An 18,823-nucleotide genomic window follows, 5' to 3' on the forward strand; every position below is an offset into this window, starting at 1 on the left:
TGGAATTTATAGTAAGCTCTGATAATAATAAATAAAGCAAGCACTAGTATAAAAATAGTAAGCAGCATGTAATAAAATATAGGAATATTTACAAATGTTTGCAATAACAAATAAAATGGTAAAACTATTAAAAATTATCTAAAAAAATGAGTGTTTCTCAGAATAAAGGACAACTATAGAAGTACATACTAATCAGCCTGATTAAAATAGGTAGATACCATGTGAAGCTCCCGAAGAAAAAAGTGTAAGTTCACTTTTACAATTTAAGGATGCTGATGCAGTATCAACCCTTCAAATATGAATTTTTCCAATATTTCTTAGGTGTAATTTGGACCAATATAAGAAATAAAGAAGCAGAACTACTTTTTAGAAACTATCACATGAATATAGCAATTGCTTAATAAGCATCCACTGTGAATAGATCCTTAGAAACTCCCTTCTCTGTTGTTCTACTCCTACAAGTATCAACCCAAATGCATCAAAACTCAGAATCTATAAGTATCTGTAGTGCCAGCAAGAAAGAAATCAGGAGATAAGGGCATCAAATAGAATTCAAGACTCTGTAAATTATTTTATCTTTGAAGATACTTTAATTGTACAGTTATGGATTAATTAAAAAACACAGTTGTTTTCAGCATTTCCTAGCTATAGTAGTGCATAGGAAATTCCATTCTAAATAAAGAAGTAACTAATGAAATAACAACACACCTTAACATTTTACATTGATAGCTTACAGTGTACAAGGTGCTTTCACATACATTATTTCATTTGATTCTTACAACAAGCAGAAAAAACAATCAGGGGCAAATAAACATTTTTTTTTCAGGCTTACAATGAGTATTTTCAGGCCAATGGGCAGTCAATATAAGAACATACCAAGAACAAGACAACGATACCCAAAAGCCACAGTATCATTTTTGGTAGGCTGACAGTTTGATATCAACTGGGTATTTAGCATCAGTGAATGAGGAAGGAATCAGGACAGACACAAGGTTCTCATGATATCCAAGTAGAAGAACACTGTCAGAGATAAGTAAGATCCCCCTATAACATACCGCTTTACTGTGATGGCTTCAAAACACAATGCCCCTTCAAAACACAAGATAAAAAGAGACTCTTGTCATCACATCTGCAAGTTAGAAGAGACCTTAGAAACTGCCTAATCTAATGCTTCCACAGTACAGATAAGAGAACCATACTGATAGTTTTCTGGCCTGAAACTCACATGTCTTGACTTTCTTTTTCAATTCCCTCCTATACAATGTCATCTCTTTATTTACTGAGCAAAAGCACAATTTCTTCTGTTTCAAATAATATAACTTATGGTTAAACACTGATTTATGCCACGGATTTCTTATTCAAGTTTTTATCTTGTTCTTGGCTACGCTGTGGCTGAATTTCATTTACTTTAAAAATATTCTAATTAAGTATATTTAGTCTTAAACAAACTCCCTTGACATATCTGAAAGCTTGCTCTTGTCCTTTAAATAGAGAGAAAATGGAATGGCTGCATAGCCTAGGGATTATCTACCTAGGTAGATTCTACAGTTGGGCACTAGGAATTTCATAGAAAAAATAATTTCAGAATTCATAGAAATCTTCTTGATTACTGAAAATTAAATTGCAATAATCAAATTGTCATCCCCATGATTTATTAAAATAATTTTACAATAATATACAACAAAGCTACCATAGAATTTGTAGCATACATATAGAATACAATGATCATCAGCATGTTCTTGAATCTAAATGAAATACAAAAACATTGATTAAGATTTTTTTACAAATGCTATTTTAAATTTATTAACATGATGGTATATTTTTGTGACATAAAACTTGCTACAGCAGAGTATTTCAAATTTTTCTTGCACATTATAAATATAGGTGGACCAACTGAAATCAGTATTAGGCTTTACGTGAACATTATCATGCAGAAATACTTGGCAACCAAAAGACATACAGATTGGAGGAGAGAATATTTCAGACAGGATTTCTTAATGTTTTCAAAGGCTTTACAAGGGTATGGTACAGCTGAAAAGAAGTAGTATCAGTGACCTACCTGCACCAATAATAAAACAAACAAAATGGTTATATACATTAATATCAGTATGATAAAAAACAAGCGATTTTATATGCATATAGACTGATCATAAAGATGAAATAAGTTTATTTTAAACTATTTTGATGTGTTGTTTAAAGATAGGTCACTGAGACACAGATAAAATCAGGGGAAATTAAATCAAAGAAAAAAGTAGTTTAAAAATTGAGTTAAGCCATAGAATCTCAATAAACACTGAACTAAATGTGCAAAAGTGCTTGAAATTTCCACATCACAGCAATGTTGTTAAGTCAGTTGGCAAAAAAGTATAAAAAATAACTAACTCAAATACCAAAATTTGTATCTGCATGATCATTCATTCTGTTTATTGAGAGAAAAGAGGCTAGAAATGATGATTTATCTAAAAATATCATCCCTCAAAATTAAAATATAACTGTGGCAGTTTTATAAACTTTGTCCTTGTCCCCTTTCCTCTTTGATGAGACATGGGATAAAAGCAAAAGTTGCAACCATGCCCCTACCTTAGGCTTACAAATATAGCACACCAGAATAATAAGCTGGTGACAACTTCTTTTGTTCTTAACTATTACAAAACAAAACAAAACAAAACAAAAAGCTCATTTAAATAAGAGTACCTCTATACTATTTGCAAGAATCAAGTCATTTGTTTGACTTAGCAAAGTGTTTATCCAAACCAATGTTCTTTTTAGCTTGCTTCCTTCCCTGTAAAAACTTTACAATAGGGACTATTTGAGAAACTTCAAATATTGTCATTTTCACTAATCTTGTTCTATTAAAACAGCAGCTAAAACCCTTGAGGAAGAGGTAAGGTTTATAAGCCTTCAAGCCCTTCTGTAATACTTACAGAAATGCTGGTACCAAGTGAGAGAATTTGGGTGATGAGCCATATCATTAGAATTTGCTGCTGAAGGAGACACATTTGTCACAATGCACAGGGCTGGTTATTTCATTACTTAAGGGATAGAGGTGGGGGAGATAATATAAAAGGAAGCAAAGGGAAATAGAACCTCTGATTTATAGGAATCCAAATTGTTGGGTATAACTACTCAATATTAGTCTATCTAAATGCATTGCCAGAATAGTGAATTTCAAGGAAATTAAAATGAACTTCATTTATGCGAATGTCTTGGGTGGTAAGACATTATTCAATTAAAGAATTGTCTAGAGTTTTGGCAAAACTGAGTTTGAGCTGATCAAACAAAAACAATTACTAGAAAGTTCATCTTCAGGCCATTTACCAACAAAAACATTGGCAAGAACTACTAAAAGCAACAGTTGTCCTGCCCTTCAGAGATTGTGTAGCCATAACACTGTGCACCTGAAACACCAGCAAGATAAAATGCAGTGCTGTTTGGAGGAAAACTAATGAAAAAGAAGGAGGAGAAGAAAAAGACAAACCAAGAAAAGTAGTCTAGTACTGTGTTATGGCACAGGAAATGCTTACTTAGCGGTGCCTTTTTACATAGGTGGATGCAGAGTGCACACACAGATGACAGCAATAAAGACCTCACTCAGTCGCTGGAATGAAGGAACTAGGTAACTGCTTCAACAAGGAGGGTCTCAGCTCCACCTTGTCTCTCACCAGAGTGCAAAGATTGAGTGTGAGCTCTGATCGCCTCTTGTTATCCCTCTCTAAAATTCACAAAATTCTTTCGCACATTTTTCTGTTATAGAGACACGGATATCTTCTTCTTCATAGTCATCAAAGTTGCTGGTATCTCCAGAGCCTCTGAACTTTGGTATGAATGGAGCTTCAACCTATATAATTGGGATAGAGAGGAAAATAAGAGGAAAACTAAATTCCTGAGAGTTTGTAAACACTAAGGAAAATAAATTTCCACTCTTAATAACTGGTGGCATCTTTGAATGCCGTTAAATCCCTAAAATATATTGGCATCAGAAGAAGGAGCAAACAGTAGATTTGCTGTTTAACTCATCATTTTCATTCAAGGAATATAACAACATTGAGACATTCCTAGGATAATTAATTGTTGGCATCAAAATGTAGGCTCCTAAGATTACAGAATTCCAGTTTTTTCCTTTATTATTTATGTTCAAAGACTTTATTTTTCTATCCTCACTTTTATATTCCTTTCTTCTGAAGCTGACAGATAAATCTTAGACTTTCTTTTAATTGCCTTCCTTTTTTAATTTCCAAGTTTATTTTAATTATCTGTCTACATAAATGTGCAACTGTCATAAGTTGGAAAGAAATGTATCTCTTTTGGAATTATAGAACTGCTAAATCTTAAATGTTTTTCTCCTTTCAGATCCTGAAAGTAAACTGTCTTTCCACCATTCAGAGTATGGTCTTTCACAAAGATTATGTGGTATAATGAAAACATTTGAGGAAACTATTTAAAAGCTACAAACATAATAACACAATTTTCACAATCCTTACTGAATTTACAATTACACATACAATTTTTTCATTTCTTCTTCAGTACCACATTATGAAGAAGGCAGAGCAGGTATATTTTATTCTTATTTGTAAAAATCATAAAACAGAGTTGGCCAAAATCACATGACTAGTAGGAGGCTAAAGCAAGTCTCAAACTCATAATTTTCTACTTCTGGATCAGAGCTCTTTCTATTACGTATGTCAGTGGTTTCCAAATCTTTTTGATTTCTATCTCTTTCAGTAAAATAGTTCCTAGCACACATTATCAATATTTGTATAGTTATTTATTTATACATTATTCACATGGTTGACCATATAATATAAGATAAACACAGAAATATGACATTTTAAAAGAATAAAGTGAAAATAAATTGGAATGGAAATTCAAGTATCTTTATTTTTCAGCTGATTATCTTGCACCCATTGCTTTGGGGACTGCTGTTTTGTTCTAGAAGAATGAGTTAAACAGACAGTTGCCTCATGTCTAGCCAGACAACAATTTAGGATTCTACTTTTGGGCAATCATCTCTAGAGAGTGACTGTACAGTTTGAGTCATCTAGGCCATTTCTTTCTTTCTTTCTCTCTCTCTCTTTATCATCGTTCTCCTAGATTCATTTGGCTATTTCACATTCATGAACACTGGATCACAAAATAAAAACCATGACAACCATTCAAATTTACTATCTTTTTATTTTTTGCACTGCTGTGCATTCTTATAGTTGAGAAGATATTAAAACAAATGGCCAAATTAAAGTACTGGATTATTTCTATTTGTAAATCACCCAGGGATCCTAGCGTCTATTTTGTTAATCAAGATTTTGCTGTTATTAAACAAATTATCTAATTTGAACTATAATGAAGCATATCTCAACCAGAACTCAAAGGGAGCTTGGCTAATCTGTCTGATCTTTCTTCCCCAAACTACTCTTCCATCTTAAAGGTGATTAAATTGATGCTTTACAGAAGTTAAATTATTTGTTTAAGATTATAACAATAATGCTTGGTTGATCTGGGACTGAACCTCAGAGTTTATGCTCTTTTTTAACAGCCTTTTGAGAAAGAGTCTTCCTACCCTCAAGGGTCAATATGTGGAAGTCAAGCAGATGATATGAAAATTTTATGAAACAATGTATTGTGCAGTGGTTTGGAGCATCATTTGATCATGTTAAAAGGACTTTAAATGGGTAATGTGGCTCTGGGAATAGGAATCTGAAGAAAGCAAGATCAAAGATAGGCATCATTCAGTAGTTATAAGATTTTTACATTAAGTAACCTTTCTGAGTTGATTTTCTGATTAGTAAAATGAAGAAAATGGTACCACCCATTTCAAAGAATACTTTAAGGATTAATATGAAAAGTTAAAGGCAGTCGCTTTCAGTCATTATAAAGTATTGCATTGATGCTAACAATTATAGAAAAAATACAAAAATATGAAATTCTTTTTATGACAACTAAAGATTATTTTAAATTACTATGGACCCTGTTCTTGACTACATAGCATATCCATTTGTAATAACAATGTTAACAGATATGTTTCCCGAATGGTTGGAGAGTGAACTACTTTTTTGAGAAATAGAGGTTGTACTGCATTTACATTGTTTAGGTCTTGTTATTTCTTCTGTATGTTGCACTTAAAATTCTTTTACTGCTTTGTTTTTTCAATCTTTTATAAAAGTATCAATTACGAAGATACAAAAAATGTGCTTTTGATACTCAGCTAGAATATTAACATTTTCTCACTCTAATATGTGAAGTTGAAAATACTTCTACATATAATTAAACACCAACTTTTAAAAAGTCTTACCTTCCTCTGGTAAATAGCAATCCAATCTGTTGTGGCAAACCATTTGTGAGTTTTTATGTCACTCACACCATTCTTTAGATTTCCAAATCGTTTCGTCAAATCCACTTGCAGTAGGTTCCTTAGAAGATCTTTGAGATCTGAACTGAAGTGGGATGGGAATCGGACCTACACAAACACGTCAAATGATAAAACACAAATTCCAAAACTCATGATATTTCTATTTTGATTTCACATTTTTTAAAGGTAGCAGGGCATTATATTAACAAAATTGTTTAATGACAACTTCAAATGCTTTTAAGTAAAAGTCACAGTCCCTATAGTAGTCTTTTTTATAGAAAGCTTTTATTTAATAAATATAAATTTCATAAGTATAACTTTTGGATTATAGCAGTTCTTCTCCCCATACCTTCCCTCCCACCCCCAAACAATCCCATCTCCTACTCCCTCTCCCATCCCATTCTTCATTAAGATTCATTTTTAATTATCTATATATACAGAAGATCAACTCTATACTAAGTAAAGATTTCAACAGTTTGCACCCACACAGACACACAAAGTATATAGTACTGTTTGAAGACTAGTTTTACTGTTAATTCTCATAGTACAACACATTAAGGACAGAGGTCCTACATGGGGAGCAAGTGCACAGTGACTCCTGTTGTTGATTTAACAATTGACACACCCTACAGTAGTCTTAAAGTAGAGAATTATTTGTGTGAATGAACTAAAACTGTTCCCTTAGTGTCTTGTTTTGGTCATAAATTCCCTTTTAGAACATGGAGCAGTCTCCAGGAAAATGTGCACATATTTAGAACTTTTCCAACAATATCAGTATGTTCACCCATTGTCAAGAGAGAGCTCCCTTGTCTCAGAGATGTGAGAACTGAAACTTGTTCTATACAAATAGAGCAAGCAGCATATGAAACAAATCAGCATGTACATTTTGAAGAGATCTACCAAAAAAGAAGTCTAAAAATGTTTGTAAAAACCCACACTCTTTCAAAGCACAGGGAACTATTTTTCATTTATTATAGATGGTTTTTAAGTATAACTCTGCTATTATGCAATAGTATAAAAATTATGAGAATTAACTGGGAGATAATATTGTAAAAATGCAGTTCCTGGGGCTTACCTTAAACAATGAGGACATTGAGTCTAAAATCTGAGCTTTTATCTTCAAATGATTCGTATATACATGCAAACTGAAGAAACACTATTCTCAACTCTATTCAATACTAACTCCTCAGTACTTTATGTAGAGATTTTGTTCTTTTTTTTTTTAAACTAATACAACCTATAAAATTTTAAATGGAAATAATAAACTGAAACCATCATCATAACAGAGGAAAATTCACATTAGGAGAGAGAGAGGGAGTAGAGAAGGGAAAGGTGAGAGTAATGGAGAGAGTTAGGGAGAGGGGAGGGGAGAGAGTTCCCATCTGCTGGTTCACCACCCAAATGTCTGCAATACCCAAGGCTAGGTTTAACTGAAGCTGGGAGTCAGAACCTCAAATCAGGTATCCCACGTAGGTGGCAGGAACCCAATTACTTGAGCTATCACTTATGTCTCCCATGGCCTGCTTTAGCAGGAATTTGTAGGAGTGGGGTATCTAACTCAGATACTCTGATATGGGAGATGGGCTTCTAATTCAGCAAATTAACCACTAGGCTAAATCCCTGCACCTGTACTTTTAATTTTTTCTATACTGCTTCCATTATGCAATAACCTGAAAAGAGCTATTTCCAGGAAACATCTTAAAGGTTGACATTTTCATCATAAAAATATTTTGCTGTACATTTCCTTATTTATTTATTTTTTTGACAGGCAGAGTGGACAGTGAGAGAGACAGAGAGAAAGGTCTTCCTTTGCCGTTGGTTCACCCTCCAATGGCCACCGTGGCCGGAGCGCTGCAGCTGGCGTACTGCGCTGATCCGAAGGCAGGAGCCAGGTGCTTCTCCTGGTCTCCCATGCAGGTTCAGGGCCCAAGCACTTGGGCCATCCTCCACTGCACTCCCGGGCCACAGCAGAGAGCTGGACTGGAAGAGGGGCAACCGAGACAGACTTCAGCGCCCCGACCGGGACTAGAACCTGGTGTGCCAGCGCCGCAGGTGGAGGATTAGCCTATTGAGCCACAGCACCGGCCTACATTTCCTTATTTATCCTAGTCAGAGTAATAACTAGAAGAGGGGCTTATTTTTCCAGTAGGTATATTAGTTCATAGTTTTTTCCAGTGGTAAGTCTAGTTTGTTTATACTTCAAAGAAATAACTTATTTGAAGTAGATTTTTCTTTGTTTAGAACAGAATTTGTGTGGACTTTCCAATGGTAATATGCCAATTATCCCCTTCATGATGTTCAGAATGGTAGGCAGTAATGGTAGACTACATATAAACTATTACTTCATATAAACTATCTTCTGAATTTAGGATATGCAATGCAATGCATAAATATATAAGCACTTAAAGGAGTTATTGTGGAATGCAAATAAAGTGATGTTCTTGAATTAGTTAATGTGGGGGAGTGTGTATGTATGTGTCTGTTTAATCTTCACAATAGTGATTTCCAAATGGGGAGTGGTAGCAGGTTGTGATGGAAGATATCAGAATCTTATGGGAATGTTTAAAAATTATAGACATAGTCTCCTCACCTCTCTTATCACATCTTGTTCTTGCACAGAGATACTGACAGGTATACTATGCTCACACAGTGGCTCATGATAATGAGGGGAATCTGTCATATCCTCAAAGTATATTGGAGGAGAAATAATAAGGGTCATTGTGAAAGCATGTTTTCTATGATTGTTCTGAAATGTAATTTCTTTGTTGACTGAACTTTCCAAACAGTTATGCTGATTCATCAAATTGGAATTAGCAGCAAAACTTCTACAAAATTATGTTTTAAATGCAAGACCTTTATTTGTAGCATATTAACCTGGAGACACCAATGATTTCTCTGATGGGAACAGTGACTAATTTTTTCCTTCAAAAGTATATCAACAGGAGTATTTTTAGTATATGTGCTGCCGAAGTGAGCACTCAACAGGAGTATTTTTATTATCAATTATATTTACTATAGAAAGTGAAATCTGAATCCTGGATATTGGCGCTAGAGGAGATTTAATTTATTCTATGCCTTCATATTAAAGAATCCTGAGCTCTAGTTAGGTTACCAACTCAGTCAGTGAGATCACAGAGAAAATTAGTTAATCGTTTCTATTTCCATAAATACAGTTTCCACTCAGTCCAGGATAGGGCATAATGTGATGGCAGCTGTAATAAGCCAGATGTAGAAAAGAGAAAGAAAGTCTATACTCATTAAACCATTAGGTATGAGAGAGAAGGTTCCTGGAAACTTGGAATATGGAAGAGGTGCTTGGACAACATGAAAGAGATATCTGGGTAACATAACACTTCTAAGAGTGTTTTTTTTTTTTTTTTTTTTTTTTTTTTTGGTGATCTTTTTTCCTTAATATTATTTCTTTGTTAGGATTCTTCTCCAACTGTTAGAGACTACCTTATACTTGAGAATTCTAATATATGTGTCTCCACTGAAAATACTCTCTCAACACATGGTGTAAATCAGAATTGTCTACTATCATCAGAAAAAAATACAGATGTTTGGCAGCCACATAAGACCAACTGAATCAGTATCTCTAGGGTGGGACAACAAAGTGGAGTCCAATTCATGACAGCTTCATGATGGCAGAGACCACAATTGATTTGTTCTCTCTCTCACTTAGAACTGATCTGGTATATACTATGTGCTTAATAAATTCATGAATTCAAATTAGACAAATATTGATTGAACACATACTATATTCTAAGCATAATACTATCAACACATAATACTATGAAAACATTCCTGCCTTTGTGGAGTTTACATTCTAGTGAAGAAGACATTCTAGTAAAAAATGATTTATATATATATATATATATATATATATATATAAAATTATGATTTAGCAATTGGGTTCTTTGAAAATGTCATGCTATCATTCCTCACAAAATATAGCATTATAAGATCTTTGAGTTTTACTCTGAAGAAAACTGGGAGTCATTTCAAGCTTTTGAAAGGAGTAACAGGATCTCACTGAACATTTCTAGAGAACCACTCTATTGCCTCAGATGAGAGTGGTGGCAGTGAAGACGTTAAGAAGCACTGAATTCTGTTATATATTCTAAAGGCAGAGCCAGAATGATTTCCTTCTGAATTAGCTATGGGAGGAGGATTCTCAGGTGTTTTAGCCTGACCAACTGGTCAAGGATGGTGTTGCTGACAACTAAAATAGGTTGTGAGAGGAATAGACTTGCTAGGGGGACCAAAAACCTGTCTGTTTTTTTAGGTTAACCTGAAATATTTATTACACATTGGAGTGAAGATCTCAGGTGAGAAACTGGATACATGAGTATGGAATTAGGTAATCAGGTAGGAACTAGAAAAATGATTTTTGGAATGATCAGTTAGTATGTAAAGTCATGAGGTTGGATGAAACTGCCAATGGAGGAAGTGTAGTCAAAGAGAAGAGGAATCAGAGAAGTGAAGATCAGTCAGTGGAACAAAACCAAGACTGTGAAAACTCATTGACACCAAATGAAGGAATAATGAATGAAACAAATGAAATTAATCCTACTTCCTGCTGTGTCACAAACTACTGCTTGTCTTTGAGTAATTCTGAGACTTATTTACCTACACATTGAATAAAGGATTTTTATTTGAATGGCAGAATGATAGAGTCAGGTAGGGGGTGTAGAGAATGAATCTTCTATTCACTGGTTCACCTCCCAAATGTCCTGGGGCTAGGCCTAGCTGGGGCTGGACCAGGTTAAATTCAGGAGCCAGGAAAACCACCTAGGTCTCCCATATAGGGGTAGGGGCTCAAGTACTTGGATCATCCTCTGCTGCCTTCCCAGGCACATTAACAGGAAGGTGAGTAAGAAATAGAGTGTGGTTGCCTGGACTCCAACCAGCACCACTCTTAGATTGGATGCTGGCATCACAAATAGCAGCTTAGCCCACTGTACCACAAATCTGTTCCCTCAGAGTATTTCTTTAGTATAAAGAATTATTAATGGTTTAAAAAACAACAGCCACCAACAAATATACACATAGACTGAAAGTGGAAGAATGCACAAAGATATTCCATGTAAACAGAAAGCAGAAACCAGCAGGTGTAGCCATACTAATATCAGACAAAATGGACTTTAACACAAAAACTGTTAAAACAAAGAAGGACATTATTTAATGACTGAGAGATCAATTCAACAGGAAGATGTGACTACTGTAAATGTATGTGTACCCCATGACTGGCTATTTAAAATAAGTGTTGATGGATCTAAAAGGAGATATAAACTCCAATATAATAGCAATGGGGGCCTTCAACACCCCACTTTCATCATTGGACAGATCAACTAGACAAAAAATCAACAAAGATACAGATAGACCATAGGTAAGTTAAGCCATAGGCAGATAAGCCATAAGTAAGTTTCAACCAATTCAAAAAAACTGAAGTCATACCATGTATCTTATCTGACCACAATGGAATGAAGCTGGAAATTAACAATTTTAAGAAATTCTACAAGATAAGAGTCGGAGAACTCAGAGGGCTTCCATAGCCTTGGAAACTCATGACTGGAGCATAGGGAGATTACTGATGCCATAGACAGGAGTGTCAATTGGTAAAGTCAACAACAGGAGTCACTGTGCACTTACTCCTCATGTAGGATCTCTGTCCTTAATGTGCTGTGCATTGAGATTTAATGCTATAACGAGTACTCAAACAATATATTTCACTTTGTGTTTCTATGGGGGTGCAAACTGTTGAAATCTTTACTTAATGCATACTAAACTGATCTTCTGTAAAAAAAAAAGAAATTATCAATTTCCAACTTGACTCTCAATGGGATTAAACATGACAATAGGTCTGATCTGATTTCATCATCATTTAAAAAAATCATCTATTATTTTTCACTTTATGTTTCTGTGTGGGAGCAAACTGTTGAAATCCTTACTTAATGTATACTAAGCTGATCTTCTGTATATTAAGATAATCGAAAATGAATCGTGATGTGAATAGAAGGGGAGAGGGAGTGGGAAAGGGGAGGGTTGTGGGTGGGAGGGACGGTATGGGGGGGAAGCCATTGTAATCCATAAGTCGTACTTTGGAAATTTATATTCATTAAATAAAAGTTAAAAAAAAAAAACAGAAAAAAAAAGAAATTCTAGAAAACATGCAAACACATGGAGACTGAACAACACGCTTTCCTCAGAAGTGAAATAAAAAATTCTTAGAAACAAATGAAGATGACAACACAACATATTAAAACTTGTAGGATATAGCAAAAAGCAGTGTTGGGGCCGGTGCTGTGGCATAGCAGGTTAAACCACAGCCTGTAGTGCAGGCATCCCATATGGGTGCCGGTTCAAGTCTCAGCTGCTCCACTTCTGATCCAGCTCTCAGCTATGGCCTGGGAAAGCAGTAGAAGATGACCCAAGTCCTTTGGCCCCTGCACCCACGTGGGAGAACTGGGAGAAGCTCCTGGCTCCTGGCTTTGGATTGGCGCAGCTCCAGACTTTGCAGCCAACTGGGGAGTAAACCATTGGATGGAAGACCTCTCTCTCTCTCTCTCTTTCTCTCTGCCTTTTCTTCTTTCTTCATGTAACTCTTTCAAATAAATTAATTAATTTTAAAAAAAGCAGTGTTAATTATAGCGATTAGTGCCTACATCAAGAAATTTGAAAGGCATCAAATAAATAATCTAACAATGCATCTCAGGGACCTAGAAAAACAAGAACAAACCAAATCCCATATTAGTAGGAGGGAAAGAAATACTTAAAATCAGAGAAGAAATAAACAAAATTGAAACAAAAAAAATACCAAAGATCAGTGAAATGAGGAGCTTTTTTTTTTATAAATAAACAAAAATGATACACCACTGCCCCAACTAAACAAAAAGGGGTGGGGGAAAGACCCAAATTAATACAATCAGAGATGAAAAAGGAGATGTTTCAATGGATACCACAGAAATAAAAAGAATCATCAGGAATTACTACAAATAGTTATATGCCAAGAAATTAGAAAATCTAGAAGAAATGGACAGATTTCTGGACACATACAATCTATCAAAATTGAGTTAAAGAAGAATTAGAATTAGTTCTTCTTTAAGGTTTAGTAGCATCCAGCAGTGAAGTCACCCAGTACTGGGCTTTTTTGGGGGGGAAGATCTTTATTACTGATTCAATTGAAAGGGAAGGAATACCCTCAAACTCCTTCTAGGAGTCCAGAACCACCTTAATTCCAAAATCAGAGAAAATACAACAAAGAAAAATATAGGCCAATTTGCCTGATAAACAATGATGCAAAATAGCTAATAGAAATCCAATGAAACATCAGAAAGATCATTCTCCCGGACCAAGTAGGATTTATTACTGGTATGCAGGGATGGCTCAACATATGGAAATCAATAAATGTTACACATTGCATTAATAAATTGAGGAACTAAAACTATATGATCATCTCAACAGATACAGAGAAAGCATCTGATTAAATACAACATTTTTTCATGATAAAAATTTTAAGCAAATTGGGTATAGAAGGAACATTCCTCAATACAATCAAGGCAATGTATGTCAAACCTGCAGTCAGCATTACATTCAATGGGGGAAGAGCTAGAAGCATTTCCACTAAGAACCAGACAAGGATGCCTACTTTCACTATTGCTATGCAATATAGTTCTGGACATTTTGGCTAGAGTCTTTAGCCAGAAATAGAATTTAAAGGGATACAAATTGAAAGGAGGAGGTCAAATTATCCCTGTTTGCAGAGGACACAATCCCGTATATAGGGGAATGGGAAGACTCTACTGAGAGACTATTGGAACTTGTAAGAGAGTTTAACAAAGTTGCAGAATATAAATCAATACAGAAATCAATAGCCTCTGTATATACAAACAATGCCATTGCTAAGATTGCCTCAGTGAAAATTATAAAGCATTAAAGAAAGAGATAAAAAGGCACAAAAAATGGAAAAATGTTCATGTTCCTGGATTGGAAGAATTAATATCATCAATATGTCCATACTAACCAAGCAATTTAGAAATTCAATGTTATCCAACTCAAAATACTAATGACATTCTTCTCAGATCTAGAAAAAATTATGCTAAAATTTATATGGAGGGCCGGCGCCGCGGCTCAATAGGCTAATCCTCCGCCTAGCGGCGCCGGCACACCGGGTTCTAGTCCCGGTCGGGGCGCCGGATTCTGTCCCGGTTGCCCCTCTTCCAGGCCAGCCCTCTGCTGTGGCCAGGGAGTGCAGTGGAGGATGGCCCAGGTGCTTGGGCCCTGCACCCCATGGGAGACCAGGAAAAGCACCTGGCTCCTGGCTCCTGCCATCGGATCAGCGCGGTGCGCCGGCCGCAGCGCGCCGGCCGCGGCGGCCATTGGAGGGTGAACCAACGGCAAAGGAAGACCTTTCTCTCTGTCTCTCTCTCTCACTGTCCACTCTGCCTGTCAAAAAATAAAAAAAAAAAAAAAAAAAAAAAAAAAAAAAAAAAAAAAAAAAAAAATTTATATGGAAACACAAGAGATCACAAAGAGCTAAAGCACTCTTAAACAACAACAACAACAACAAAAAAGCCAGAAACATCACAATACCAGATTTCAAGATATAGTACATGGCAGTTATAATCAAATCAGCCTGGTTACTGGCACAGAAAGAGACATGTAGATCAATGGGACAAAACAAAAACATGAGAAATTAGTCCATTCATCTACAACTAACTAATTTTTGACAAAGGAGCTAAAATCACTCCCTGGAGAAAGGACAGTCTCTTCAACAAATGGTGCTGGAAAATTAGGATCTCTGTGTGCAGAAATATGAAACAAGGCCCCTACCTTACACCTTGTGCAAATATGAGCTCAAAATGGATCAAGGATCTAAATCTATGCGATGATACCATAAAATTACTAGAGGAGAACACTGAGGCAACTCTGTAAGACACTGTCATAGGCAAAGACTTATTGAAAAAAAAAAAACCAGAAGCACAGACAATCAAAGCTGAAATAGACAAAAATGAAATTATGTCAAGCTAAGAAGGTTCTGCACTGAAAAGGAAACATTCAATAGAGTTCAGAGGCAACCAACAGAATGGGAGAAAATATTTGCAAACTACACAATTTATAAAGGATTAATATCTGGATCTATAAAGAGCTCAAGAAATTCAACAACAACAAAACAAATAATCCAATCAAGAAATGGGTAAGGAACATGAACAGGCATTGTTCAAAGGATGAAATACAAATTGTCAACAGACACATGAAAAAATGCTCAGGATCGCTAGCCATCAGGGAAAGGCAAATCAAAATCACACTGAGGTTTCACCTCATCACAGTTACAATGGTTATCAAACAGAAATCAAAAAACAATAAATGCTGGTAAGGATGTGAGGGAAAAGGTACCCTATTACACTGTTGGTGGGAATGTAAACTAGTACAACCATTATGGAAGACAGTGTGGAGATTCCTCAAAAATCTGAAAATAGATTTACCATATGACCCAGCCATCCCACTCCGGGGAATTTTCCCAAAGGAAATGAAATCAGCATATCAAAGAGTGATCTGCACCTCCATGTTTACTGCAGTTCATTTCACAGTAGCTAAGATATGGAATCAACCTAGATGTGTATCAACTGATGACTGGACAAAGAAAATGTGATATATATATATATCACATACTATATATATATAGTATGGAATACTATTCAGCCATAAAAAGAATGAAATCCTGTCTTTTGCAATAAAATGGATATAACTGGAAACCATCATGCTTAGTGAAGTAAGCTAGTCTTAATATGACAAATATCATATGCTTTCTCTGATATGTGGTAGTTAATACAGAATATAAAAGTTACATAGGCGGCCATTGGAGGGTGAACCAACGGCAAAAAGGAAGACCTTTCTCTCTGTCTCTCTCACTGTCCACTCTGCCTGTATAAAAAAATAAAAAGATGTATTATTGCAACTTTTCCTTTTCTTGTTATATTTGCTGATGAATCTTTGAAAATTATTTATTTATTTATTGACAGGTAGAGTTATAGACAGTGAGAGAGAGACAGAGAGAAAGGTCTTCCTTCCTTTGGTTCACTCCCCAAATGGCCACAACGGCCGGAGCTGTGCCGATCTGAAGCTAGGAGCCAGGTACTTCCTCCTGGTCTCCCATGCGGGTGCAGGGGCCCAAACACTTGGGCCATCTTCTACTGCCTTCCCGGGACACAACAGAGAGCTGGACTGGAAGAGCAGCAGCCGGGACTAGAACCGGCACCCATATGGGATGCTGGCACCACAGGTGGAGGATTAACCAAGTGAGCCATGGTGCCAGTCCCTGAAAATTATTTTGTTAAATATTTTTGATTCAATTTATTCTAGGGATATCCTGACAAATGATGTAACTTCATATTTTAGGCAATCCAGTGTGTTTTATTTTGTATAGTTTTTTCTCTCTTTTAAAAAATCATCTTCTTTTATATTTGCTCATTGTTACTGTCTCTCAACATATATGAATTGTTTTTATTTCTGTGTATGATTCACTTTCATGTTTGTGTGTCTCATATGTTTTGTCGAAAATAGATATTTGAAGTAATATAATAAGACAACTCTGTTAATCAAAAAAAAATTCTTGACTTTCAATCCAAATTCTAGTTACATAAATATTCTGTGATCTAGGGCAAATCCTTTTACCTCTCTGAGTCTTAGTTTCCTCATCTATAAAATTATTATAGTGTATTTTATCTGGCAGGTAGGAAAAGAAGTTATATAACTCTTATGAAACTGCTTTGTATTATGCCTAATATATTGTAAGCTCTACTTCAATACAGCTTTCATTTTTAAGCTTCCAATTAGAATAGTATTTTAATGATCTGAAACTGAATTCCTGAATCAAAGAAGGAACTTGGAACAGAGTAAATCTGTAATATTAATATCATTGTGTTCCAGACTTTCCATGCAGTTTGCATTAGAAGTCATTTAGACAATAAGAAAGTTTCTCTTTTCTCATTGATTCATGCTCTACCTATTAAATTTCTGAATGAACATTTTCCCTTTTCTTTCATTTTTTAAAAGATTTATTTATTTGAAAGAGTTACATAGAAGACAGGGAGAGATCTTCTATCCTCTGGTTCTTTTCCCAGATGGCCCCAATAGCCAGGGCTTGGCCAGGCCAAAGCCAGGAGCCAGGAGCTTCTTCCATGTCTCCCATATGGGCTCAGGGTCCCAAGGACTTGGGCCACTTTTCGCTGCTTTCCCAATCAGATTAGCAAGGAAATGGATTGAGAGTGAAGCAACCAGGACTGAAATCAAAACGCACATGGGATGTTGGCAACGCAGGTGGTGGCTCAAACTTCTATGTTACAGTGCTGGCCCCTACTTTAATCTTTTTTTAACCTTCAGATTGACAGAGTGAGGTGGAAGATGGTGACTATTATCTTGTTTTATAAGGACAGCACTGCGAATATAGCTGATATCCAAAAATACTTTGTCAAATTACATTTTATAACATGTTAAACAAACTATGAAACTCACTCTGAATTGAGCCAACTCAATACAATATTTGTTCTGATTTCAGTACCAATTACAAAGTCTTATACTTTTCAGTTTGGGGAATGATTACTTTCTAAAAATTTAGGAGGAAGTTATATACAAATTTAGGAGGAAGTTATATACAAAAAGCAAATCAGTTCATGTTCTTATGATATCCACAGTGAATGATTTAAATTCACTAACTGACTTTTTTTTTTTTTAGAAACAAAATAATACCAAATTGAATTTATCTATACTGAGCTAAATCACAGAAATTACAAGGTTGATGCTTGACTGAAAAAAGGGAGAAATCTTACTGCTGATCTACAGTTAATCAGCAAGGAGATGGATTGTTTACCAACATTATCTTTTATGCAATGGATAAAATTTACAAGGCCTAAATGGCTCAAAAGAGTTTGTACACACCAAATAATCAAAAGTCTATTAACTTATGGCCACAAGCATGTTGGAATAAATTTTAAGAAATTGTGTCTTGGGAGTGGCCATTTAGCCTAATAGTAAAGATGCCTGTTTCCCGTATTGGAGTACCTGGGTTTGATTGCTGGCTCTAGTTCCTCACTCCAGCTTCTTGCTAATACAGGGGAGGCAGCACTGCTAGCTCAAATAATTAGATTTCTGCCACTCATGTCGGAGACCTGTATAGTCCCTAACTTTGTTGCAACCTAGATCCAGCCATTACAGGTATTTCGAAGGACTTCTCTCTCTGTCTCTCAAATAAATAAAAATCTTTAACAAGGATTTAGTTCTCTAAATTAGGTACAGCAAGTTCTAAAAAAGCTGCAGTTCTGGTAAAAGATTTATCTAGCAAAAATGGGCATATACATTCATCAATTTTTCAAAAGGCATAATAGTTTTTCATATATTAGACCTTCTATAGATAGGGTGTCAAGCTTCATACTACCTCACAGGACTTAAGGGCAAATCTATTCAGCCTGGACTATATAGATA

General features: G+C 35.5%; 1 protein-coding gene across 8 annotated transcripts in view; it reads right to left on the reverse strand.

Annotated features, from left to right (window-relative positions):
* Positions 1-570: 570 nt before the first annotated feature.
* Positions 571-18,823, reverse strand: part of PRKACB (protein kinase cAMP-activated catalytic subunit beta) — a 226,672-nt gene continuing 208,419 nt past the window's right edge. For all 8 annotated transcript variants that reach the window (XM_070076958.2, XM_070076962.2, XM_002715892.6 and 5 more), the window contains 2 exons: positions 6,287-6,451; positions 571-3,838 (listed from right to left, as the gene is read on the reverse strand). In XM_070076958.2, the coding sequence (XP_069933059.2) occupies positions 3,713-3,838; positions 6,287-6,451 (291 nt within the window). In that variant the 3' untranslated portion in view covers positions 571-3,712. The remainder of the gene's footprint in view (positions 3,839-6,286; positions 6,452-18,823) is intronic.

The sequence above is a fragment of the Oryctolagus cuniculus genome, chromosome 7 (assembly GCF_051225735.1).
Source record: "Oryctolagus cuniculus isolate XC-2025 breed Fujian yellow rabbit chromosome 7, ASM5122573v1, whole genome shotgun sequence".
NCBI lineage: Eukaryota > Metazoa > Chordata > Mammalia > Lagomorpha > Leporidae > Oryctolagus > Oryctolagus cuniculus.